The sequence below is a fragment of the Podarcis pityusensis genome, assembly GCF_964106645.2.
Source record: "Podarcis pityusensis genome assembly, chromosome: 2".
NCBI classification, from domain to species: Eukaryota; Metazoa; Chordata; class Lepidosauria; order Squamata; family Lacertidae; genus Podarcis; species Podarcis pityusensis.
In genome coordinates, this window is record NC_138029.1 from 93845162 (window position 1) to 93871556 (window position 26395).

At 40.6% G+C, this 26395-nt stretch overlaps 3 protein-coding genes across 23 annotated transcripts in view; 1 reads left to right on the forward strand and 2 right to left on the reverse strand.

Annotated features, from left to right (window-relative positions):
* Nucleotides 1-2283: 2283 nt before the first annotated feature.
* TRNT1 (tRNA nucleotidyl transferase 1) lies at nucleotides 2284-11382 on the reverse strand. The gene is made up of 8 exons (XM_080995831.1): nucleotides 11275-11382; nucleotides 10309-10468; nucleotides 9708-9901; nucleotides 9235-9373; nucleotides 8398-8524; nucleotides 7355-7548; nucleotides 6158-6411; nucleotides 2284-5026 (listed from the first exon to the last, which is right to left on the reverse strand). The coding sequence occupies exons 2-8, from the start codon at nucleotides 10466-10468 to the stop codon at nucleotides 4778-4780; spliced, it is 1317 nt and encodes a 438-aa protein (XP_080851957.1). The 5' UTR covers nucleotides 11275-11382; the 3' UTR covers nucleotides 2284-4777.
* An 8-nt stretch (nucleotides 11383-11390) lies between these two features.
* Nucleotides 11391-26395, forward strand: part of LOC308471663 (uncharacterized protein) — a 93615-nt gene continuing 78610 nt past the window's right edge. The window contains exons 1-6 of one of the 9 annotated variants that reach the window (XM_080995983.1): nucleotides 11460-11648; nucleotides 13247-13301; nucleotides 16235-16280; nucleotides 18499-18917; nucleotides 19632-19716; nucleotides 25668-25724. In XM_080995983.1, the coding sequence (XP_080852109.1) occupies nucleotides 18849-18917; nucleotides 19632-19716; nucleotides 25668-25724 (211 nt within the window). In that variant the 5' untranslated portion in view covers nucleotides 11460-11648; nucleotides 13247-13301; nucleotides 16235-16280; nucleotides 18499-18848. Of the gene's footprint in view, nucleotides 11649-12788; nucleotides 13302-16234; nucleotides 18918-19631; nucleotides 19717-25667; nucleotides 25725-26395 lie in introns of those variants that run through there. The other 8 variants (XM_080995984.1, XM_080995990.1, XR_013983044.1 and 5 more) reach the window with 8 other exon arrangements.
* Nucleotides 23131-26395, reverse strand: part of LOC308471560 (contactin-4) — a 520761-nt gene continuing 517496 nt past the window's right edge. For 12 of the 13 annotated variants that reach the window (XM_080995664.1, XM_080995657.1, XM_080995666.1 and 9 more), the window contains one exon: nucleotides 23131-24597. In XM_080995664.1, coding sequence (XP_080851790.1) covers nucleotides 24497-24597 — 101 coding nt within the window. In that variant the 3' untranslated portion in view covers nucleotides 23131-24496. The remainder of the gene's footprint in view (nucleotides 24598-26395) is intronic. The other variant, XM_080995658.1, reaches the window with a different exon arrangement.

Below are 26395 nucleotides of genomic sequence, written 5' to 3' on the forward strand. Positions count from 1 at the left end.
TGAAAGCAGCAATCCCTCTTGCTGTTCTGGCTTCTGGGATAGCCGCACAGCCTGCATTCGCTCCATAAGATGCACACACATTTCCCCTTACTTTTTAGGAGGGAAAAAGTGAGTCTTATAGAGCAAAAAATACGGTAATTTCTGCTGGCCTGCCTTCAACCACATATGGTTGAAATCGCACAATGTGTGTTAGATGTGATCATACTGCAGTTAAGCAGAGAAGGCACACGAATATCTGATTTCCTTAAAATAAATAAATCAGAAATTAAGCAAATTTCTGCAACATCCTTGATTGGGCTTGCTTGGCAGCTGTTTCTTGGAAGTCCGAACTTGACCAGTTCTCCTACCGTCTGAGCACCACATTGCTGACATTCTTGGACTGTAAAGCATTTAAATCTAAAGTTTCCCTGCCACTTTGTGTTTCTACTATAATTTTTAAAATTTTATTTCCAATACTTTCTAATTTGCTTTTTGAATTTCATTTTTTGTTTTAAAAACACTCACTATTTCTTATTTTTCAAGGTCCTCCATAGATTTCAGCTTCTTTTAAAGGAATGTATTTCTTATTTTAACTTCTGTGGCTGAGTTTGAAATAAGGACTTCAGAAAAAGGAGAAATCACAGGTGAATTAACAGCATAATCCTTAGGTTTTCTTTTTTCAAATGTTTGGAATGTCTGGGTTTTTTATGCATGTCGCAAAACATTTTTTAAATAGCTCTTTGGAAGTTACAAAATAAATTTATTCAAAACATTTTCTCAACTTTGAAGATTTTGTTTTGATCAGTAGTGTACATTTGTTAAATTAAGAATTTCACATTAAAGACAAACTTCTTTGAAGATCAGTGAACGTAGTTTCTTCATTCCAAGAAAATTTTATTGTGTTGTGCTAAAGATTCCTCATAAGATCTTGAGCTGTGAAGACTTTCAAATTGTATGTTAAAATAATGCTACATGGCCTATTGTATACTCCTAATCCACAACTTTTGACTAAACTGCGGGAGGCAGTGGAAGACAGAAATGCCTGGCGTGCTCTGGTCCACGGGGTCACGAAGAGTCGGACACGACTAAACGACAACAAAAATCCACAAGTATTTATTTAGTGCTTGATGAATAGCAGTCTTTATTTCACTGGGATCATTGCAATGCTGCTACTTGAGACTCACTAAAAAGGAATGAAAATGACACTGTAAAGTTGCAGTAACAGAACTGTTGTCTAAAGTCTCTCTCAAAGAACATTGTTCTGGCTGGTCAACAGGCGACTTGAAAATGAGCCAGTATTATGTGCGTACGTGACTGGGGTGTTAATGTTGCCAGTAACTGAAGATGATGAATCTAAGATTCAGTCTATAGGATCCAGAATTAGCCAAATGGAAAGTTAGTTCAGGTAAAATTAGAGGGTTGTTTTTTAAAAATGCAGCTGAGCAAAGTTGTTCAGACCAGTGAAGAAGTGAGCTTTTAGCACTTAGGTGCTAACTTTTTTTATTGTCCCTTGACACCCTTTGTTTTTTGGTTCATCCTTTTCTATGGTCTCGCTGCTCTCACTAAAATTTAGTTCTGAATTGAACAGCAGGTCAGGAAGCAGACACCTGCAGAAATGATTTTTGATTTTTTAAAAAGAGATTGGTGTATTATTAGGTGACAGTAGGGAGACACGCATGCAGGTTTCTCAGAAGTACTAGCTGAATGGAGTAACAAATTGTGCATCATCTTCACACGGGTGCATTATCTTTTGGCCTTCCTTGACTTCTAGAAGTGCTAGTGGACAGGCCATCATCTTGGAGACATTTGAAAACGCAGCCTGCAAAAATCATCAATAGACTGGGCTTGTGTATGTTCATCAGCAAGAATGTGTGTAGTCAATGGTTGATTGAAATTAACCTCTTGCGCAGATTCTTCGCTCTATAAGTGGTAACGGATGAAAATTATAAATGCAGAGCCATGTTCATTGTGGAAATCTAAAAACTCTGAGAAAGGTCTATAAACCTCATTAATGCAGCCTTAGAGCAGGAATAATCTCATACTAGATTTATTTTCTATGCAACACAGAGCTACCACTTGTTTTCCTCCTTGATAGCGGCACCAGCATATTCGCTGTCAGAAGTTCAGGTTTGGAGTTAATCTGTAAGGAAAATTGCTCCCTTGCAGTTTCCTATGCAGATTTAATTTGCTGCCTGAATTACTTTGTAATGAAATTTATGTATACCCCTTCCCTTCCCTGGCCCCTCTGATAATTACATTTACAAACCATTGTAAGATACTTGTAGTAGAAACCAGTCTGTTCCATTGACTTTCAAAGTTTAATGTTTTGCTGAGCCTCTGAAGCAAATTGCATCTTGCCCCTTAATATGTACATACCCTAATTAATATTGTATTAATATTGTAACAGTGTTTCCCTCACAAGCATGCACAGGTAAGTTTGCACGGAATAGAATCTTCCTGGTGATAACTACAGCTGGTTTGCGCTTCAACCAAAAAACCAAGTAAGTGGATCATTTATTTTTATATGGGAATGTAGGTCATTTTAAAGCATTTTGAATCATGGGTTGCCTTGCAGTTTATGCAGGGTTCCTGACAGACCATGCATACTGCAGACTACAGTATTTAAGCCAGAGGCCACTGACCTTTCTGGGCTCATGGGAACTTTTGCAAACTAGAATTGTCACGGGGATCATACAACACTCCTCTGCCAGCAATTAGGCTTACAAAAAGTGTTTTTGCTTCATTTCAAGCCTAATTGGTATGTGTGTATGATTTGCCTCCCTAGTTGTATTCTCCACAACACTCCCCACCCTGCAACAATGAAGAGGGTGGGTTTTTGTGGTGGAATTGGGGGTGGGGAGAGACATCTTCTATTGGAACCAATAGTAGGCTTTTTTAAAACAAACAGACAAACAAACAAACACAAACAAACATACCCACCCCTAATTGAGGCAGGAGAGGGGTGATGGGGGGGCAGGAGTTATAGTAGGGAGAGGCCCCCCAAAACTGCCACTCACCCACAGCAATTAGGCTCAAAAGAACCCCAATTGTGTATCTCGGTGGGATATTATTAGAGAGGGCAGTTAACCTCACCTCCCCAATTTGTAGTTCAAAAGCCTTCTATTGGCTACAATAGGGCTGCCTTTTCATGCCTAATTTCAGCAGAAGTAGAGTTAATACAGAAGTTTGAGGAGATGGTAGCACAAGTTAGGCTTTTTAAATACAGGTCTCTAAACTTCATACTTAAGGGGGCTTGAGGAATGGACAGGTTTGGGAAAGAATGTCAATGTTTTGAGGGTTCTGGTTTGCTGTGCCTCTTAATTACATTTGGCTTACATGAATGCCTCCCATTCCCATGAAATTATATGTTCACAATACCGTATTTTTCGCTCTGTAAGAGGCACTTTTTTCCTCCTAAAAAAGGAAGGGGAAATGTGTGTGCGTCTTATGGAGTGATTGCAGGCTGCACAGCTATCCCAGAAAGCCAGAACCGATCCCTCTTGCTCTTCTGGCTTCAGGGATAGCCACGCAAAGCCTCTTGAGCGCAGCAGGAGCGCTCCTCCCTCTTCACTTAAGAGGCTTTGCGTTGCTTTCTTGTTTTCCTCCTCTAAAAACTAGGTGCGTCTTAGAGCGAAAAATACGGTATGTATGAAGAATACTGGGACCCATGTGCTCTGCAACTTTATCTTAATTTACTGTAAGGATTGATGCATTTTTTCCCAATTCATCTTGCTAAATAAAGGCTTTGGGACATGTGTGATCATGAAACTACTGCCCTGTGACAATTAGGTTTCCAAAAGTAAATGGCAGTAGGAAACATTAAAGTCTACAGACACAGAAGCCACACTGAGTGAAATCACTTCTATCATATAAGGGAAGCACTGAGCCAGAAATGATGTACATAGGAAAAGAAAGGAACTGCTTTGAGCAGCCTCCTTAGTTCCCTTAAACCGGGGAGTCTTGAACACTGTGCATGTCAGTAGATTGAGAAACAGCCCAGAAGAATTAACAAGGCTTTCTATAATACAAGACGTCAGACCTCCCTACGATCTTGAAGCTTGTTAAAAAGTCAAAGAATCATTTTAAAGGTTGACAGATGAAGGATTGGTGGCCAGGATTAAGCTTATACACCTATTAGCATTATTGCCATCAAATAAATAATACAATTTTTGACACTACCAGATCTTGGGACTCGGGTAGTAAAACTGTCTTCAGCAGCAGCAGCAGTCAATGAATATTTCCCTCCACAAAAGTCATTTAATGTGTAAATACAGTCTTCTTTGGCAATCACTCATAGCTGAGTAAGATTGTCTTCCATGAATATGCTGTTAACGGTGTGTCCGTAATTAAGTGGAAGCCAATTCTGGATCCAGTGTATTTTGTTTGCAGCTATAAAGGTTCCTATGTACTGCCACCTAGTGGACAAATACTGCTGTCGTACCATTACCCAAACTTGCACTAAACATAAAATTTGCAAACTGTTTCAGACTTTTGCAGCATATGCACGTAGGAGAACAAAGCACAACTTAACACCACAAGGGCATTCTTAAATAGTTCAGTAAAAATACAAAATACATTTCTTACTCGGAAAATATAACCACACATTAGTAGAAGAACACAGCTTCTTGTGAAATGTTTTGCACTTTAATTGTAAAAAAAAAAAATCCATCAAAAAGAATAATCCCGATGATTCCAACAGTGCTTGAAACCCAAGTGAGTATGAACAATGGAATATTTACATGCAGACTTTGATACAATTTTATGTACTCAATTTACTTTACATTTTTAATCATTATTTTTACACCTTTTTTACATGGCTTAAGAGTTCTTCCTTTCCCATCTGGTATCCACTCTTTTTCCACGTGTCCCGCAGCTGCTGCAAGAGTATCCCGATTTCTTTCCCGGATGAAAACCCCATTTTTCTTATGTCGTGGCCACTTACAGGAAAAGAAGGGACAGACCACTGTTGCATTTCCTTCAGAAGAAGTCCTTCTCCTTGGTACTTCAGAAGCTCACAGATTCTGGATGCTGAGTCAGCCTCCCTTGACTTCACAAAACACACATACACACATCATAACATTGTGAGAGACCTGAACACAAGACATCTGCAGCAGCAGTGGGTGGCGTAGCGGGGCTGTGTTGCACAGCTGAGTCACTGAGCATACCAGGACAGACCAAGGCACAAATATGGTGGCATGGTGCAAATAAACCAGAAGGGGTGCTGGCTTGGCTTTGCTGCCACATTTGCAACATGTTGATCTCACTCCTCTCAGTTCTGGTATGCTGCAGTGTCTTGGCTGAATGGTCAAATGAGCATTGCAGCCAGTCACACCACGCTGTATACACAACAATTTTTACTGAACAGCTATACATTTCCAGTACAACACCAACAACTTTAAAAGCCTTTCTTTCTTGGCTTTGATTCTAAGCAAAGTTAATCATGGAAGTTTGTGTAAGGCCAGACCTGGGGAACTCTCCTGAATAATGTGTCAGAACCTTTTGAACTGCACCCATGATTCTCTCTGGCTCTAGCTTAGCCAGCGATGTTTCGACATAGAGCCTTCACAGCTAAAATTCAGGTAATGGTTATGTCTAAATGGGTATAAAGAGGTAGACAAGCTAAAGTGCACTCTCTGTGTATTTTTAAGAAGCCAATTCCCATTTCCTTATTGCGTTCATCCCAACCAGTAGGTTTTATCTGCTTTGGGGAGACAATGCGGCACTGGTAGCTAACAGCAGGTTAATACAGTCATACCTTGGGTTACAGCCACTTCAGGTTGCGTTTTTTCGGGTTCTGGACCACCGAAGCCCAGAAGCACTGGAATGGGTTACTTCCGGGTTTCGGAGGCCGCACATGTGCAGAAGCACCGAATCGCAACCTGCGCATGCACAGACGCGGGTCCTGAACGCTGCGGGTTGCGAATGTGCATCCCACATGGATCACGTTCGCAACCCGAGTGTCTACTGTAGTAATAAAAAAACCTGAAGAGTTGAGCACCATCCAATAAAAGCCTCTGGCACAGTATTTTTAAAGAAATGTTTGACTTTTTACTGTGTTTTCATAATTTGTTGGAGGCTGCCCAGAGTGGCTTGGGCAACACAGAGCAGTGGCACGATGATGATGATGATGGTGATAATAATAATAATAATAATAATAATAATAATAATAGTCACTTACATCTATAATGAACTCTTGATATGGTTTGAGTGGCTCTGTGGTATCAGTAGCTTTGACCAAGTCTCTCCTGTGCTTCAGCAGAAACAGCGCAAGGTTTCTTTCATCTTTTGAAATTTTCAGCCTTATGTCCAGTTTCGAGACGTCGTCTGGCACCTTTAACAGTGATGTTAGAACGGTCATTGGTTTTGGAAAGAGATTCTGAACATTTTTACAGACTGTGTCAAATTCCTGCAGGCTCCCATTAACAGGTAATCCTGAGGGAGACACACAAAAAAGGAACATGAGAATAATGAAACCAAGAAATCAGAAAAGCTGTTTAGAAAATGGCAAACAATAATGCAGTAGCGAGTGGCAACATTAGTCCCAAACCACAACTGGTCGCCTTGCACCAGAACTGGGACAGGGCAACTGTTGGAACTACTGATGAATGATGTTCTACAACCAATATACAAGCAGGGCTGTTAATGCGAGTTTGACTTAAGGAAGAAGAGCCTAGCCTTGCCTGCTAGACTTAAGGGCTATTATAGTCGTACCTTGGAAGTTAAACGGAATTTGTTCCGAAAGTCCGTTCGACTTCCAAAATGTTTGAAAACCAAAGTGCGGCTTCTGAGTGGCTCCTGCAGCCAATTGGAAGCCCCGCCAGATGTCTGGCTTCCAAAAATAGTTCGCAAACCAGAACAGTCACTTCTGGGTTTGCGGCATTCGGGAGCCAAGACGTTCGGCAACTAAGCTGTTTGACTTCCAAGGTACGACTGTATTATTGTTTATTGAATTTGTTAGTCACTTTATCTTGTCCAGGGCAACCCAAGCAACTCACAAGCAAACAAGACAAAAAATCCCACATTAAGACCAAGAGGGGGGGAAAGTACAATAGAAACATCCCACCCACTTCTGAAAGGCCACAGATTGTAAAAGGCCAAAGGCCTGGTTATAAATGATAGTTTTTGCCTGGTGCCTATCAGAGCAGCTTTAGATACACTGGATGGGCATAATAGTTACTGCAACACACCCACAGGAGTGCTATTGTGCATCTGTGAGAACAGAATGCTGGACTAGATAGATCTCTGGTCTGATCTGACAGGCTCTTCTTGTGTTCAAACAAAGGACAGAGATATTCACTGCAGGTTATGTCACTTTCCCCCACTGCTACCTCTGGCTGAGATAAGCATTACTGCTATGTAAAACACAGCACTTTACCTATATAGCCAGCCACATCCAGTTCGTACATTAGGCGGATGAGATGATTGACATGGTTTCCAACAAGAATTTTTTTCAACTCCACCCAAATCCTCTCGCCCGATATTCCAGCCAAACCTTTGGCATTATCTTTGATTGCTTCCAGAGTCTCAGGTTCATGGTGGCCAGGTTCTTCTGCAATCCGTCCATAAAATCTGGCATGGGGAAAGAGAGAGAGAGAGAGAGAGAGATCAGTTTTAGTACCTGGAGCAAATCTGTTTTTATCAAATGTCAAGTTGGAATGCTGGTTATCACCATTCCTCTTCAACCAGGCCTTTGGCTGATTATCAGTCTGTGTCCTTTTAAATGTGTTTGTGGGAGGGGGTGTTATTGTTTTTATTGTGTACTTTATTGTTCTATTCTGCATTTTATGCTGTGAACCGCCCTGAGATCTTTGGAGGTAGGGTGGTATAGAAATTCAATAAATAATACAGGTGGTGACCATTTCATGCCACATTTCCATTCCCAGCCCTCATCCTGCCCTCTTCCAGGTCCAAAAGCACCCACGTGTCAGGGCCACACTCTAACCAACTGAGCTATCCTGTTGGCCAACTGGACGCACCTAAAATGGTCACTCACTGCCTGTACTAAAAATAATCCTTTTTGAAAGTGCAGACATTTGAGATGCTAGTACCACATACGGATATTGAATAACCTGAAGAGAAAAAGGGAGAGCTGAATGAGCAATGCCTTGGGGCACTGTCTCAGTGTGGGTCCACACCCCCCCCCTTGGGTGAGCGAAGAAGTGAAGCTGTTCAAAAATACTTGTATACTGCAGCTTCATAAAAAATACCAAACTAGCTTAAAACAATTTTATATGCACAATTAAAAACACATAAAAACTAAAAGCATGAGCCACCAGCTAACTTTTACACAAAGTTAGGCATGGGTTATATGTGTTCTAAATCGAACCCCAGCCAGCAATCCGGCAGCTGTGTTTTGGACCAGTTGTAGTTTCTGAGTTGTCTTCAAGGGCAGCCCCAATAATCTTGTCCGAAAGCTACCTGAAGTATCGCAGAATTCTTAGGTAATCCTCTTGTATTCTCTGGTTTGCATGTCCGACAAATCTGACTTTGTTGTTTTTTAAATCATCATAGCCATTGAAATAATCATAGAGTGTTCCATCCAAACCTACAAAGCAAATAAAGGCATGAGTTTACTTCAGTTCACAAGTTTACTTCAGTGAAGTATTTTTGATAGAGGTAGGCTGCCAGAAAGTTCAACCATGGTTGCCCACGTGCCAAAATAACCTTCTCAACATGCAGGCCTAATGAAGCCAAAATAGCGCCATGCAACAAGAGATGAATATCAGCAGACTTGAGGAATCCCAAAATATGCGGAAGTACAAAAAGACTTTAGGAGGAAGGGGGCAGGGAATAAAAAACAGCCTGGTGAGAATTGAGCTTGCTCAGTGGCCACAGAACACCAAGAGTTTGTTGTGGGGAAGGGGGAATGGAGGAACAGAGATGGGAAAAGAAATGAAGTCTCCTGGAAATGGGCAGGGCTGCTGTCTGAAATTCTCAATGCGAGCACTCCACACTGAAACTTTTGTGCTGGGTTCCAATTGTCCATGTCACATAAACTAGTCAAAGAAATAATAAATACTTTTTTTTTGTTACATTTATATCCCTCCCCCCGCCAGGCAACTCAAGCTTGCTGCATATATAGTATGTGGGTCCCAGGAATTTTTCAATCTGGTCACTGAGCAGACCCCCAATTACTTTTGACAAGCGAGATGTAGCAATTGACTTCGGACCAAAGATTTGTTCAGGTAAAAAGTTGTGTGGGTGGCCTGGCTTTAAACTAGAATGGCACGTCAGAGGGTTGTGAAGGGGAGTTACCTAAGAACATAGAATTGATTGTGAGATCTCTCCTCTCAGCATCTTTTTCCCAGTCAGTTGTAAATTCCACTTCCGCATGTCTCCCATCAGTAACCAGATCAAGTCTAAGCGTGGTAATTTCAAAGTTCTCCTCATGGAGCTATAACAGAATTTTGTAAAAGCATTTGTTCACCTTTTTGATGACAGCACCCCTTTTTCACATGGAAAGAAACTAAATTATTTGCATGTCCCATTAGACTGCATGCAACCTAATTGTTAACATTCTGTATACTGAGCATCTGTCCTTAGCTGTTAGGATATTCACAAACATTCGCCGACACTACAGTAGGATATCTAGTGGAAGGGTGGTGGAGATTCACATTTAGTGCCTTATATTTCTAGAAACAAATTTGAAGTAAATAAATACACATTTATCTAGGAAAGCAGGTTAAAGAGCAGACTTTCCCAGCCTGGGACTTGCAAAATCTTCTTACCCTGGCAGTAATAGTTCCATGTTTTTCCCCTCTGTTGTTGATCATTCGGACACCTGCAGCTTGGAACATTTCCTTCATCTCAGTAGGAGTAGCAGTGGTGGCGAAGTCAACATCTTGTGGTTTCATTCCATTGAGTAAGTCCCTTACTGCACCTCCTGCTATCCTCAATTCATACTTTGCTTTGTCAAATAATTCTGGGCGGTGGAGGGAAAAAACAATCATTAGAAAAACTTTTTTTGAAAAAATCTTGAGAGTAGTAACTGCCACTTGTACTAATTCAAGCCCACTAAGGTTGATGTGATTTCACTAGCAGAAATGATGATTCCATCTATCAGTTAATAAAACCAAGATATCTTGGGTCCATTTGTGCCCTCTCAGAACAGGAATAGTTTACTTCAGCTCTAAATGACTTTTCTTGTACTGAAATGAACCAACGCTGCTAAAAGGATTGGTGCAAACCCCTTCCCCCAGCAGCAAAATTCCCATTTCATTTCTGATGTCCGTTATCACTGGTGCTCTGGGGGTTGTTCTACACTCCGCCACCAGCTGGGTCCTGAACCACCATAAAACCATAGTAGTAATAATAGAGAAACGTTAGTACCTGCAACGCTCTTCAGTCCTGGTGTGAAGAGGGACTGGAATTCCGAGGACTCTAGTTTCATGGTGCCTAAACACCGCCACAGGATTTTAACCCCTGTACTGCTGTGCGGGGAGAAGGGAACACCTGCTTTACAGCCGAGAAGCAGCAGGTGATGCCACATCTAAAGAAAAGGGCACAGGTGAGTATTTCAAATATTTCATTCATTTAATAATACTTCTATACCATTTTCATAAGAGGCTCAAAATTCCCTATGGGCCACACTTGCTAAGCAGCTCAGATAGTTTGCTTCTGGGTGCATAATTTCTCTCTTATGCTTTCCAGCGTAAGAACACCACAGCATGCCTCAAATGGAAAGGAATTTGGCATATGTTCATGCCCTGCTGAAATGGCTAGGTTAACCCAACCCATGGGTATGCTGGAAGCACAGTTTTAATCAAATGTGCACAGTGTGCGGATGCTATCATGCACAGAGGGGGAGATGGGGAAACTATTGCCCTTCAGAGGCCTCTGTGGGACCACATATTCCGTACTCATGATGTCTACTTCTCTGATGAGAGTTGTGGGGGGGGGGGGGGAGGTGGCCCCGAGTAAGAACGCAAAAGGCAAGTTTTGGAAGCTACTGCTTTGCATGCTCAGACCAGACAGCGAGGAAAGGCAGCGGGTGGGCGGAGGGTCCGCAGTGGACCCCCTTGGAGGCAGGTGGGGGGCAGGTGCCTCTCTCTGACGTCAGCCCTCCCCACGCCCGCATCCCTTCCCTAACTGAACTACGCGGAGGCCTGGACAGGTGAGCATGGTTATGGCAGCAAGCTCCGTGCGCGCAAAAGCTGGTTGAGATACAAGCAGGGGCGAGGAGGACCCGCGTTCTGCGCAGCCTGCGGAATCTCAGGCTCGTGCATTTTGGGATGGAGCACCTCCAGCAGCTTGGCAAGAGGAGGGGGAGGGGGAGGAAGGCGCAGCCACACTCACCCAGGCGCTGGCTTGCTTGCTTTGCTCGCTTCCACCCGGCTAGCACCTTCCGTCGCCGCTGCTCCTAGCAGGAAACGCGTCGTGGGCTTCAAAACCAAGCGACGGAAGAGGAGGAGGAGGAGGAGGAGCAGTAAAAAAGTCCAGGCCGCGCCCCTCCTCCTCCTTGCCGGAGGCGGGTTGGTGGAGCCGCTCCTCCTTCAGCCCCGGCGCTCCGGGTGGGGTCGAGCTTCGAGGGGCGGCCTTTCGGCGCGCGGGTTTTGGGGCCGCCTCCGTCTTCCGACGAGGCTCCTCTGCGTTTAGCGCCTCACCGCGCAGGCGACAGCGTGGCTTTCCTGAAGGGCTTGTTTATAGTTATTTATCGCTTCGCAGAAAAGGTTTGCGCCAAAAATTAGCTTAGCAGGGTGTTGCTGCTGCTGCTGCCGTCGTCATTATTGTTTTGCATTTATTTATTTATAACCCCACTTTTTCCTCCGACAGGGACTCAAGGCGGCTTGTGGATAAAATTAGGGTTGTGATATTTCAAAAAGTAAAAGACACCCGCAAAGTTGTTGAGCCTTTTTTTTTGGAAACCACCAAAATTGTTAAGCATTTTTTGGCAACAAACCCAAATTGTTGAGCTCTCCCCCCCCCCCCTTAAGTAATTGTAAGCTGTTGGAGCTGAGTTTCTATCGCCGCTTCGTCAAAATTCCCCCCTGACCATTTTTACACCCGAAAACAAGGGCACGTCAGGAATTTTCCTGACGTTTGGCAAGCCTAATAAAATAAGAACAGCTCTAGACATAGCGTGTGGGGGCAATCATTTAAAAACAATTGAATTTGTATATATAACATGCAGACTAAGCAGCAGGACACCAGCCCCTCATAAAAGCAAGTCAGTTTCCAGAAGGGCGCACTTTGCTTCGTAATTTTCTAGAAGGGCTGGAAAGTTGCTTTTTTTCTTGTTTTAAGGAAGGCTCAAAGAGTCTGGCATCCCCAAACGGACACCAAGTTGGCGACCCACGTCCTAAACAATCAGCCTCCACTTGCTTTAATCCGGGAATAACAGAAATGGAAAATTGGTGGGAACTAAGGAAAAAACCAAAAAGCTAGAATTCAACCATGGCAATGCATTGTTTGCATGTAAAAAATAAATGCAGCCTTGTTTCAACTAAATTTTACTTGAGAGTAGACCCATTGAAATGAATGAGCATGTTAGAGATACCTATGCTGAGTAACTGTTGAATACCACCCACAGTATAAAAACCTGATGCAGCACAGTGCAACTGAGGGGAAACAACTATAAAGTTAGAAAGGAGGAAGGTCTCACCCTATTAAAGGAAATCTTATGTAAAATGTATAGATCTGTACATTAACAAAAAAACCCATCAAAAATCATTATTAATACTCCCATTGTACATAGAAATGTAAAACAGTAAATGCAAAGGGGGTTATTTATTTAAATTTATAAAAGTTTCTATAGTGCCATGCCATAAAATATCAATGTTAAAAAATGAAAGACTTTAAATAATAAAAAATACAGATAATAATTATGGTGACTGACTTAATCAATATAAAAAATAAACAGCTGCAGAGGCCTGTTGCACTTGCAAAACGTGTTTCCAAATTCTGTTTCCAGGTTTTTGCATGTTTTGCTATAACTGCAGGACATAAACCTGGTATTTATACAACCATTCCATTAAAAAAACACAAAAAACTCAGCCAAATCTCAGACAAGTGCAATCATACAAAATGTATAGCATTATGTAAAATATTTTTACATTTTCCAAATGTTCTGTAAGTTGTCTTAGACTTGATACTTCACACAATGCAAACCTTCAAACTGTGCTGTGTACAGTATTAGCAAGGAACAATCCATATTGCTTTCTGAAATGCCTTGCAGAATGCTGTGGTGAAGCATGTCTGGTATGAAAACCTCACATACTAGTTGTGCATTGCTGGCATGATCTTTAACCATTTTTTTCTGGTTCATAAGGTTCTCCTATGTAGCAGGATGATGAGCCATTTTTACAATTGGAAGAGAGTCGAGGGTAATTTTTGATGCGGCATGAAGCGCTCTTGTGTACAGTACAGAGAAAAACCAAAAGTCTTGACAGGGTAATGTCAACCCCCTTAGAGCTGCCTGCAGGACCATTCTAGATTGTAGCCTGTATTTTGTCATGTAAAGCTTGAAAGCTGAAGATAAAATTATTCCTAAAAATTAGGCCCTCAAGTCAAATCCCAACTTTAACAGCTTCACTAGAAGAGAAAAAAAAGTAGACTGAAATGGAAGTGAAATGAAATTACATTTTCTACTTCAGGACCTAAATATAGCCATCCACTTCTGTGAATCTTTTCAGGTGCTGCTCATTTCTCCAGCTTCATAAATTCACACACAGCAGTCTTCTACATTCCTCAGTCAGTATTTCTCATGAAAAATAAAATACCATAAATTAAAACTTCAGTAGTTTATACAGTATACTTGTTTACATACTAGATTATAGAAATTAATGGATAACTATCCAGCACAACTAGTTTCATGTACACATTTGTTGTTCTTTTTGAGGTGTGTTCCTTAGTTTTCTATTAACAAACCCTCCTGTTTATTGTTACCATTCATGTAGTTGTGACTTTGCTTTCTCTTTGTTCAATGCCTTGTGTGTTTTCATCTGTGCTGATCGATCTGTGTAACAATGCTCTCTTTGCTGATACATTCTTTGATGTGATCATGGTGATTATGGTCTAGTTTTCTCCTGGTTTACCTTGCTCCTGACATAAATACAAAACTAACTTTTAAAAATAGACTAGCACAGAATTTTCAGTTTATTTTTTTTAAAAAAAACAACTAAGCAGCTTTTAGTCTCAGAAAGTTTAAAGTTGCTGTATAAAATGTATTTTTGTGATGAGCATTCTCTCTTCTTTCTTTCACCTCATTATTGCATTTCCACTTTCCATCATAGAGTACTACTGTCCCTGGCTGAAAAAATCATTCAGGAATCTACTGTTACAGCTGAATTTTTTGGATGACTAGTCTGAGTTGCCATTAAATACAGCTCTCTAGCTCATCTCCTTCCTCGTTAATTCTTCATGTTGCTTACCAACTGTTCAAGTTGGCTTCCCCTCCCAGCAACTGTTGTTCATAATTCAATTTTCCTATAGTTTCAGTTATCAGCTAGCCCAGTGATGATATTCTCCTTGATTGATTTAGAGCATTTGCAGAGATAAAAATTTCATATCTATCACCAAAAAAGTGTAGTTTTGTGCATGCAGACTCGATGGAGATCTGAATGGAACAGAAAACTTGGCTCTCCAAAATGTGGACAGGTGTACACAATTTCGCTCTTTTCCAGGCTGGTTGCTGTCTTTGGGCTTGGGGATGTGGAGTATGAAAGGCCCAAGGTTAAAAAATGATAGTGCTAGCAATAACAAACCATGCAATCAAGCATATTGAATATTGATTCCAAGAGGGCAACTTTTGCACAGTGTGTTTTCACGCAAAAAGCAGTGACTGGCAATATTATGCTAGATGGCCTTATGGTTTGATTCAGGATAAAGCAGCTTCCTATGTTCCATGGGTTTTCTTCGGAAAGCCAGGGTGGTCCAGAGGATTGTGTTACAAATTGGAATTCAAAACATGAAAGCTGAATTAGAATTTACTAACTGTTGTCACTTCTCTGGTCTGCACAGCAAGACCAGCCCCTTCACAGTGTCTGTTTGCATTGTTACCCATGAAGTTATTGTCTCTCAGTTGCATATCTAGGAAATGAAAGTGAATGATTTATATAATGTGTCTGCTGGGATTATGAATGGTAATTTGAATATGCTTTGTCTGTGAAAGAACTATGAAAGATAAGTAATATCTTGAGTCAGTGTACTGTACAAAAATACCAGTTCCCCAAATATACACAATAAGATTAATATTATAAAAATATTTTTGGAATCTGGTATGCCGTGTGGTCTTTTGAGCCTCTGGTGTGATGCAAACTCCTGTACTTTTTAGCTTTGGTGGTGTTTACTTCGCAAGCTTCTCCCATAGAGGTGACTCTTACTGTAAAGGACACATGAAGGACTTTTTAGGGGGATGGGGAAAGAGCAATGTAAAGAGTCATTTTTCCTTTCCAAAGAATCTTTGTCATGCTGAATTTGTCTTCCCAACTATACAGGGTAAATTGTTGTTTTGACCATGACCATCTGTCACATTTGGATGATCGTATCTTGGCTTACTAAACCAAAATATGAACAAGCTTTGCTTCTTTCTTTCAATGAGTGGGTTAACAAACTAGGAAATCTTCCATTAGCCATAGTTTCCAGTTCCATCTGTACTAGGAAACTGCGGTTTCTGAAACCATTCTTTTTAGCTGTATTAATATCTTACCTTGTTCCAAAGCCATTCACTGTAGTGTCTCAGCTCAGATGAACCATTAAATTTTAATTACAGAACTGACTTGGAGTAGCAGATAAACTGCCACATATAAAGCACCACCTATCACCATAGTCTGCACCTTTGGCAGGTGAAGCAGGAGCTTGTGTTGTGGTAGAATCACCAATGGATTCTGGTAGAATGAGACCTCTGTTGAATCAAAACCCCTATCAGCAGTTTAAAGGCCGCCCCCCCAAGGCAGGCAGGGGAAAGAAACTCCAGGTGCTTATTATAAGCGCCATACATTTCAGGAAAAAAAATTCTTTAGCAAAGGCATGCTGATAAAAACAACAAGAGAAATTGCTTTAAAAGTGCCCTTGATAAAGGAATTGTTCTGAAATGGATTGGACGCATATTAAGCAATATTTGGTCCCGTCCGCCCCCCCCCCCCCCACAATTCCCCCTCTTTTGGTCTGATAGTAATAGTTCCTTGGGTTTTGTTTTTTTTACTGTTTCCCTGGAAGTTTCATTCATATCTCAGGTTATTAAGCCAGTGTATAATTGTCTGAACAAGCTCATTACATCACATCACCTTACCATTAAACTGACTAACCTTTTGTTTAGTTGTCAGAATCATCATTATTGGGGTACAGTCTGCCAGTTAGCAGCGGTGAGTAACTTCCCCTTCATTTCAATAATGCTCATGGTTTATATTGTACATAGAACAAGTCTTCTGCTCCCGGAAGGGTTTTGGCAACAAACTAAAAACAGTACATCCAAATATTACATTTTCCATAAAAGTCAATTATCTGAGCCTTTCTACCTTCCTTTTGTTATCCTTTAGGATAGGCAAGAAAACAGGCCTTAGAGATTAGTGCTTAAATCTTTTTGGATTGTTTTTAATTAAAGTGAAAATCAGCTGTGGAAAATTAAACGCAGCTGAGTCTTGACTAAGGGGAACAAGTGTTAGCAATGTAGCTACTAGAAGCAAAAAACAAAACCCAGATCCCTGAACTCTGAGGCTGTATTATAGTATTCTATGGAAGAACACTGGATTTGATTTTGCAGTCTTTGTGTTCCGAATTCAGGAGAAAAAAGACCTGGATACAGGTAAGTAGTTGTAAATAAAAGTGTTACATCTGAAGGGAAGGAGTGTGGTGCACACTTTCCCACAATATGCCACCAATATATTTGCTATTTGGATGGAACCACACAGCTTATTTTTGTGTGCCTTGATAATATTGTTAAGATTTAGTCAACCAAGCATTGCACTTGGTCAATACAGATGGTAATTGCATAGGAGAGTGTGTGGTGAATTATATCTCGGAGGATGTGGTGTAGCCTTAATATGTTTACCGGATTGCAACCCAAAATTTTGCATTATGGGTAAGATCCAACAGAGTGCAAGCGGACCTCATGCAACAGGACTTTTCCTTTCTCTCCTCCCCACTGCACACCCTGAGAATGTGTTCTAGAGGGTTGAGTCACCCTCTGGAGCAGATGTTTAGGGCATGTGAGGGGTCTGGAGAGGGGAGAAACTGGAAGTCCTCTTGCATAAGCAAAACTCCATTGCATAAGTGGGTAGACACCATTAGATACCACCCATTGTTTTTAAAACAACTGTTGAAATAAATTAGTCAGCTGCTATCTCTAACTCAGTTTTTGTTCTTTATGATTTGACAGTCCTACTTTTTGTGATTTCTCATGTGCTGGTCTTCGATTCTTGCATTTCAAGAATTTAGTCACCACCCCTTCTTTCCCAATGACTAAGGGATCATTCTTTTTACAACCATGGATCACTCCTATGTAATATTTGTGTGTCTCTTTTTGCCATTTTGCCCTGAAGTTTAGGTAGTGAAACGTAGTTGTGATTTTCACTATCTGATTGACTTCATCTCCTTTATTTCATGAGCATTATTTGTCAGAGGGTAACATTCATAGATTTCAAGGCCTTTTATAAAGTTTAAGCATCACTCACCTTATTGTACAGATGGAAACATTAGGCATTAGACCAAACCCTATGCACTTTTACGGTATTCAGTACAAACAAATTTATCACATTTGTTTCCTGCCCTTAACCCAGGTTGCTCAGGGCTGTGTGCATGAGATCTTTTTCTCTTTCCTGCTTTTAATGTCATTCTTAATGAACCCCACTGCTTAGAAACATTTTGATAATTGTGAAATGTACATTATATTTCTGTGACATTGAATCAAGGAGTAGGGGACACCATTTGTTCCCAATTTATACTGTAAACTGTTGACTTTCAGTTACCTACCTATAGTAGTTTAGGATCCAACTAAGTCCTTGGGCATTTCTTCCACCCCCACTTTCCTAACTCCCCTTGTACTACCCCCAAATGTGCCTTGGAGAGTTGGGGGAACACCCAGAACAGATATTTTGGGGGGAGAAGAGGGAGGGGGAGCTCCAGCTTTTGTGTGAGTGGAGTTCAATGACTTAGTTGGATACAACCTTCATCTTTCACCACCTGCCTAGAATAGGTTTTGTAAAAAGTTCTGAGGAATAAGATGCTGCTGTTGCTATTTTACTGTTGTGTAGTGACATTTTGTATTCTGACACTGCTATGATCATCAGCATATGACTGACCAGAACCCTTATTACTTGCGAACTTCAGTGACGTATGAATCTAGCCCTTGTTGAAATACACACATCATAGATGGTAGGCATGGCCCAACATCGTTTCCCTTATGTCTCCCTATGAAATATCCCATCCCTTTGTAGCTATGATTATGAAAACCAGGTTTGTAGCAAAGCAGCAGCTTCTTAAGAGTACAATTTAGGTACAAGTGAAGGATATCAATGATGGTTCTACTTTGAACTCCCTTTTTATCTGAAGAGTAAAAGAAATATCTTTCGGTTTGTTCTCTAGAACCACATGAGTTTCAGAGGGCCCTACATCAGTGAATAAAGTAAAGAAATCAAAAGCAATGCTTAGACCCTGGGAGTTAGTTTGAGGAGCTCTGCTTTACTGCCTTGGAACTTTCTTCAGTCTGTTATTAAATATGGATGCAGTTCAGTGTTGAATCTGATCTCAAAATAAACGACAAAGGAATCCAATATTGCTTAAAATATTGCAATGGTTTCGTAACAAACCTAGCTAAGTTCTATCAAGGAAGTTTTAGAGGTTGCTACTGTTAAAGACATTACTGTCATATACTGCAGCGGTATCCTTTGACCCAAAGATGAGCAAAATGTCACAAAGCTTTGTTCTTCATAATAATGCATTCCTACAAGCAAATCACTGAAGCTGTTACAATGAAACTGGTGGGAGATGACGATCCAAGAAAAGTAAGTCGTCCCCCCCCCCCCCCATGTGTAAATTACTTATGGAATGTACTGCCAGAAGGATATGGTGATGCTCACAAATTGTAGAGTTGTTGTTTTTTAAATTGATTATGGTTCCATGACATAAGATTCTAAAAACCACAATTTAGCACAAAAATTGGCATGCTGAACCCCATCGAGTTTGATCCTAGTCTTACGTCTCCAGTTTCCATTAGAATTGCCCCCCAAAATAAAGCCTTGGTCAATCAGACCAAACATCCTCCTATTTTAGCATTGCACTTTACGTGGTGGTCAATCTTGATACCACAAGGAAATCCAAAATGACGCTTCATGGCAATCTCTGCCCCTTGCATGTTTGCTTCTGAGCACCATACCGCTTCCAAAATCAGGATGCTCCATAAAGCTGTCGTGACTAAAATGTAAAATTCCGTCCCTTAATTTGCCATTAAAGCCACTGTGACCTTTAAAATCATTTGTCATGTCAAATATTCCATAAGAAGTAATATCAGTGAAGGTTCCCCTTGTTACAGCAGAGATGGCAAATCACAGAATGAAGAAGAGCCATAGCCCTGTTTCTGGTTTTCAGGAAACTTTTTTAAAAAATGAAATATATCCTTTCGTTATTTATTTGTTATTTATGAATGAAAACGTTTTTATATCACCCTTCATCTGCTTTGGATTCAAGGTAGCTTATTAATATATAAAATATACTATTAGCAGATGCCTGCTGCCAAGAAGATTGCATCATTGGCACCAGACACACAGGGATGTTTCACAAGAAAGGGAAATTCCACAAATCACAGTAAGTATAAGAAACCCACCCAGCACATGTATCACAAGGTACTGAAATTATTCGTTGCCAAGGACTTTGAATCTATGCCATGAGTAGGCAAACTAAGGCCCGGGGGCCAGATCTGGCCCAATCGCCTTCTAAATCTGGCCCGCAGACATTCCAGGAATCAGCATATTTTTACATGAGTAGAATGTGTGTTTTTATTTAAACTGCATCTGGGTTATTTGTGGGGCATAGGAATTTGTTCAATTTCCCCCCCAAAATATAGTCCACCCCCCCCACAAGGTCTGAGGGACAGTGGACCGGCCCCCTGCTGAAAAAGTTTGCTGACCCCTGGTCTATGCTACTGCAGCAAAACCCAAGTAATCGATGGCCAGTTTTGCTGGTTTTTGAGAAAACTCCCGGATACTGCTTTTACACCCTTGACCATTCTGTATAATTTAAATTTTGTTTTCTTGTTTGAGCCATGCTATTGCTTGGACTCCACTTTCTGTAATCCATAGCTTCCAGCATGATGTGAATGACTTTAACCTCTTCATTTTAGGATTTGTGCTGCTACTTGAACATCTGGCAGAAATAAAATTCTTTCCTATGCTGTTCTTTTAGTGATGGTGATGATGATAATGTATTATTTGTACTCCGCCCATCTGGCTGGGTTGCCCCAGCCACTCTGGGTGGCTTCCAACATAATGATAGTGTTTCCGTAGTAACTGCAGGTGGTGTGCAGCTATGTGCAGATCTACTATTCCAGAGCCACAGTTAAGATGCATTCAAGGTGGCACTAAAATAGAAGGTATGAGGGGATACAGTGTGATCCCTTCTTTACCTACCTACCTACCTACCTACCTACCATGAAGAGAGCCTCTATGTAAACCAGGCTCTTTGGTTTTTTAGAAGGAAAGTTAACATAGGTAACCTTAGTCTCTATAACAGGACAGTCGTTTGAAGGGCAAGTTATATAGGTAACATTTTGATTGTGCTATAAATAATACAAGAATACAACAGAGCTTATAATATGAATGCATTTTCATTTGTTTTGATACCCTGTATGAGAATGCTAATCTATGTTGCAGCTGCATACCTATAATAGTGTGTGAGTTTGTATGTGCTCTTGTTGAGCTCTTGTGTTTCGATAAACATTTACGTTTGAAATCTTTTATCATGTAGTGAACAATTTAGTCTCCTGCTAGCCACGTCCCAGACCCAATGCCCTATTTTTGATGCAATGTACACACACAGAACTTCTCACATGGAAGGGCTAACTGTATCCCTTTGTGGTCACAGTTCACTGCTTCATTGAAATGAATGGGAAACCACTATGAACAGAAGGAGAAATGGTTTAGGGCTTAAGCTTCTGGTCTCGAGTCTCTACAACTCCTTTTCAGATACCTGTTACTGGGCAGTGGCTAGGCTTTATACCCTTTAATGCCCTTTTCTTCTGGAGCAAATTCAAAACGCTGGCTTCGTTTTTGCACCTGAAATATAGTTGCAAGGAAGGGAAAATGAAATAATAAATATGCAACTGATCCACTTGCAGCATAAGCCTCTGCTTGTCTACTCAATGGGTCTTGCTCCCAGATAAGTGTAGAATTGCAGCCTTGATGTGTCACCAGATAAATTGATCAGCCAACCCAATAAATGGTGCATCTTGGCTAGTGAGGTGCTGAAATTTGAACTAGGCAGTATTCGAAGTCCAGCTGTCTGCAGTTTCAGCCTTTGCTTCTTGGCACCTTGCTGTGAACTTCTGTAGCTCTGTCTATCATTCCCAAACTTAGGCTCCTGGATATTGCTACAAGCACATACACAGTTTCCAAGAATATCAGGATTAGGAAATATGGTTCCTGTGGTTTCCGACATCCCCAGAAAGGGCACCAGGAACCTTTTCGCAGTGAGGGGTCACTAGTATCCTTAAAGACACCAGGAACCATGGGAAGTACATTTCCAAAGGTTCTTAGTCTTGAATGTCTAGGGTTTAATGGCATTCTGACTTGCGAGCCTTTGCTACTGCCATGCATAGTCAAGTTTGGAAATGAGGAATGCATGTGTGTCTTTTGGGGCTTTCATTGCAGGGTTTGAAGGCAGCAAACCTCTAGCTCTTCCTACAATCCCAATTACAACATTGGCATAGGCTCTTAATTAGAAATAAACATTTGTTTTAAAATTATTTTTAAATGTTTTTTGTTTGTTTGTTTGTTTGTTTGTTTTAATGGTGCCCATTCCATGTTGAGTTTTTGGAAATCTGTCCACCATTGATCCTGGGTGTTTTCACAACACAAATATTTGCAATTAAGAGTGTCATGGAGCATTCTTTTTTTTTTTTTAACAAAGAACCACCACAGATGCAGGAAAAATGCCTATAAACACAGGAATATTTACAAATAACAGAATATTTATTACCAATAACTATAAAAAAGATTACATCTGCTAGATCACTGATAAATATCATTTACACTGGGGAGAAAAACTACAAGGCTTTTTTTCTTTCATTTTCTTACTTTTGTGGGTTTTTTTGTTTTGTTTTTGTTTTTACATAGAAGTAACCATATCAAACTAAGAAAGGAACACAGCTTGAAATACTGACAATATTTCTCTGGTTAACACCCCTGACTTACACAAGTGGAATCCTGATTATGAGTTACTTAATAAATATATTTTGAAAGTAGTTTAAAAGTTAGCTTGTATTGTTCTGGAAGCAAAACAGACAAGTTACAGGCAAATTTAAACTATCAGGAAGAACAAATTATAAACCTCTGCAGTGCATTTTTTTTTTTTTTAAATTTGGGGAAAAGAATGAACAGAAAGCTTCATTGATGTCTTAATTATTATTCCATCTGAGCATATGTACAAAATTTTACCCCAGTAACAAATAAATCTTTTGTATTAATATATTTTTTCTTTTTAAATTCTGGGCATGGTTCATATACCTTCCCAGACTCTGGTGAACACATGGAGTGGAGCATGGATGGAGCTCTGCATGTGCAAGCTTGTGCAGAAGTTCATATGTTCTTCATTGAGAACCAGTATGCGCACCCAAGTCAGTGGAGATAGTGCTCAACCCAAGCTTTAATGGAAATGGATGACAGCTTCATGAGAAAATGTCATGATGGACTGCAATCACTGTCACATTTGAATAAGATTTTATCAACATGCTAGATATGTATAAAGAGCTTGTCAAGAAAATTAAAGCTAGGTCTTCAGAACACTCTTCAGGTGTTGGGTTCTGTTCACTTGTGCTAGCAAAAAGGCAAGAGGGTTTGATATCTTAAAATAAAGGAGCTATTTGGAAGTGCATAGAGACACCCAGACATACATATAATTTTTTTTAATGGAAAAAAGCCTTTTTAGGGAAGTATTCACTAGAATGGTATTTATTAGATTTAGCTTATAGCCTATACTCAAACAAAAATCATAAAAACAGAGATTATTTTGTAATTCAGTTTATGAAACCAAACTATAGAGAATTACAGTTAAACATGTACCTGTCAAAAGAAACATGTTCCAACACAGAAATCAGCATAATTATGTTTCATTTAAAGTCTCACAGACGCACAGACTTCCTTATTAAAATGGTGCAAATCCAGAATTACATAAATTGCTCAAAGGGTGGAATTTCAAGATTTTCACTGCATTCAGCATCTTGTCCTTTGCTATAGCAACGTCTGGTCTACATTACTATAGGAGCGATCATGACTAAATGGAACAAATGTTCAATTTAATATTTATTAAATTTTTAGAGAAAACTCAAGTACATTCAAATGAAAATCTTTGCTATGCATCATTAAAGTATTAGCTAGCTGATACTATGCAGTTGACTTACACAAACCTGAAAGCAAATGCATTGAAAGTTGTTTTAGATTTGTCTTTTTTTGTAATTCGATCCAAGAATGAACACCTTACATGTCATTTAAACAAAAAACAAAACCACTCTAGCTGCTTTAAATAGCAGCATGATCCATCTTCCTCCTCTGCACATAGTGGGGGAAAGGATCCTGAAAAAGTATTCCAGTGAACCTTCCTCTTCCCTCTCCCAGTCCTCCAGGTGGCTGTACTGCTGGCACCGGACATGTATAGTTATCTAGCAGCCCACTCCATCCCTTCCATGTGGAAGTCGTCTGTGCATCAGGGGCTAGGAATGGCCAATAGATAAGGCCCAGTGCCCACAAGTGCTGCAATAGCAGCAGCAAACCTGACTTGAGGCCATCAGGGAGAGGGGAGGGAAGACTTCATATAATGCCTGTTTGGGATCCTACCTGTGTACAGATAAGCCCAGGTACCTTGAAGAATGGATCGAGGTCAAAAGAGCTTTGCCAGTGCACTCTTGTAAAACTATACAATCAATTTGAAACCAGTGTACTGAGAACTTTCGACCTGGCTATAAAACATTCCAAAACAATGTATTTTTGCAACAGTAAATGCCATCAATAGCATTTCATAGCAGAGGGGGAAAGAAATTAATATCTACATCATATGTTAACTTTAAAAAAGTCTATAAAACACTAAATATATAATAAAAAATATGCATATAAGGACATATGTAAACTGCTTTGGTAACATCGTATTACAGATGTTTTCAGTGCATTGCAGAGTTTCCAAAGAAACTTCAGACAAAGCTATATTTGCTTTGAGGAAGTACTGTATAATGCCATTCCTAGAGAAGCATAAAACATTTTTTTTCCAGTAGTAAGATGTACTCGAACAACAATATTACTTAGTACTGGGTGTCTTCAAAACAACTAGCTAAATGTTGCTTAGTTATATTATAAACAGGAAGTCCTTTAGATATTTTTTGTCATAAACTTGATCTAGCTGTGAGGGAAATCATTATTGTGCTGATGGCTGACAACGTACAAGCATTTGAAGTAGAAGCGCCCGACCCTCTCACATAGGCATCTAGGAGAAGAAGAAAAAAGAAATCACAAGGTTTGATATCTTGCAGCTTGACATACATGAACAAGTGACATAACTCACCTCCCTTTTATGGTGCTCCTGCATTCAGTAACATGAAAGAATTACTTTGGCACTGATTCAAATGGAAAGCTTTTATATTGACAGAAATGCTAAGTAGCAGGAAGGGAAAACAGGGATTGGGGCTCTAGTCCAGAGTTTCAGTGTGCATGCGAAAATTCTGCATAAAAGTATTCCCAATTCCACTGTAATGCGGTGGCAGCTCCACATGCACAGAAGAGTTTTGACATACGTTTCCTGCATTTATATCCTGACTTCCCTCCAAAGAGCTCAAGGTGGTTTACATGGTTTCCCCCTATCTTTAGCCTCACAGCCACCTTGTGTGGTACATATGCTGAGAGACTAGTCCAAAGTAGAGATGTGAAGGCCTGGGAAAAAACTGGAAAACTGGGGGGGGTGCATTCTTTCCCCCCTTTTTTCTGGGGTTTTTTCCAGGCCTTCCCATCTCTAGTCCAAGGTCACACTCAACGAGGTTCTTGGCCATGTAAGAATTTGTACCCAGGTCTCCATAATACATTTGCTGGCATTTTAAGTTGTCACAAGAATTTTTGGTAACAATAATAATAAAATACTGTTATGTGAATGGAAAAACCCTAGTGTACACGGGAGCCCCATATAAACCTGTTGTGCTCTGTGTTGTGGGTAGTAGAGCTAATGACTAAAGCAAGCCTATTCTTTTGCTCCTGACTTAGTACTTGTTATGTGCCTGCAGGAAAACTACTGCAATGCCACAAATAACCTTTAACACAACTCCACTTTTGCAGGGACAATTTCCTGTCATTTTAGGTGCACAGAGGGATAAATTCTAGTGCTTTGTTTGGTGACACAACTGAAAATGCCTATATAAAAAGAATCTCCCATTATGATTGAAAAACCATTAAGCAGAAAAGGAGGGCTTTTTCTTTTCTTTTGCAAGAGTTTATTCAAAGAAGACAGTTACAAAACTGAGAAAGGCACCTTCTGTTCTAACTAAAGAAAATTTCATTCATTGCCAGGGCCAGCCCAAGACATTTTGGCACCTGAGGTGAACCACAAAATGCCATCCCTACTGGGTAAGTAAAGATCTACATCAGGAACAAGCGGGGCTGGGGAGCATCAGTTTAACTTTTCCAGACCATTAAAGTGGCAATCAAAGGCCATTGCAAGGCAAGGGGGTGTACTCTGAATCACTCTGGGTGCTCAGAGGATCCCAGAGGGCAGCTCGTGCGATTTCTTTCTTGGGGTGGGAGGAGACCAGGGCCTCCTATTTCCCAAAAGGCCGCTGTAGAGGCGGCGTGGGTGATGCTCCTGAGGAGGTAGCAGATCCAGCCTCGCAAGTAATGTGTGTCAGTGGGCAATGCATTCCTTGGGGGCTGGATCTGCTGCCTGAGGCGGTTATCTCATCTTGCCTTATGGGTGGGCCAGCCCTGCTCTGGCTAATATGACCATGATATAGATACAGTGGTACCTCGGGTTACATACGCTTCAGGTTACATACGCTTCAGGTTACATACGCTTCAGGTTACAGACTCTGCTAACCCAGAAATATTACCTCGGGTTAAGAACTTTGCTTCAGGATGAGAACAGAATTTGTGCTGTGGCGGCAGCAGGAGACCCCATTAGCTAAAATGGTGCTTCAGGTTAAGAACAATTTCAGGTTAAGAACGGACCTCTGGAGTGAATTAAGTACTTAACCTGAGGTACCACTGTATATAATTTACAAAACTGAAGAATTCTAAATACC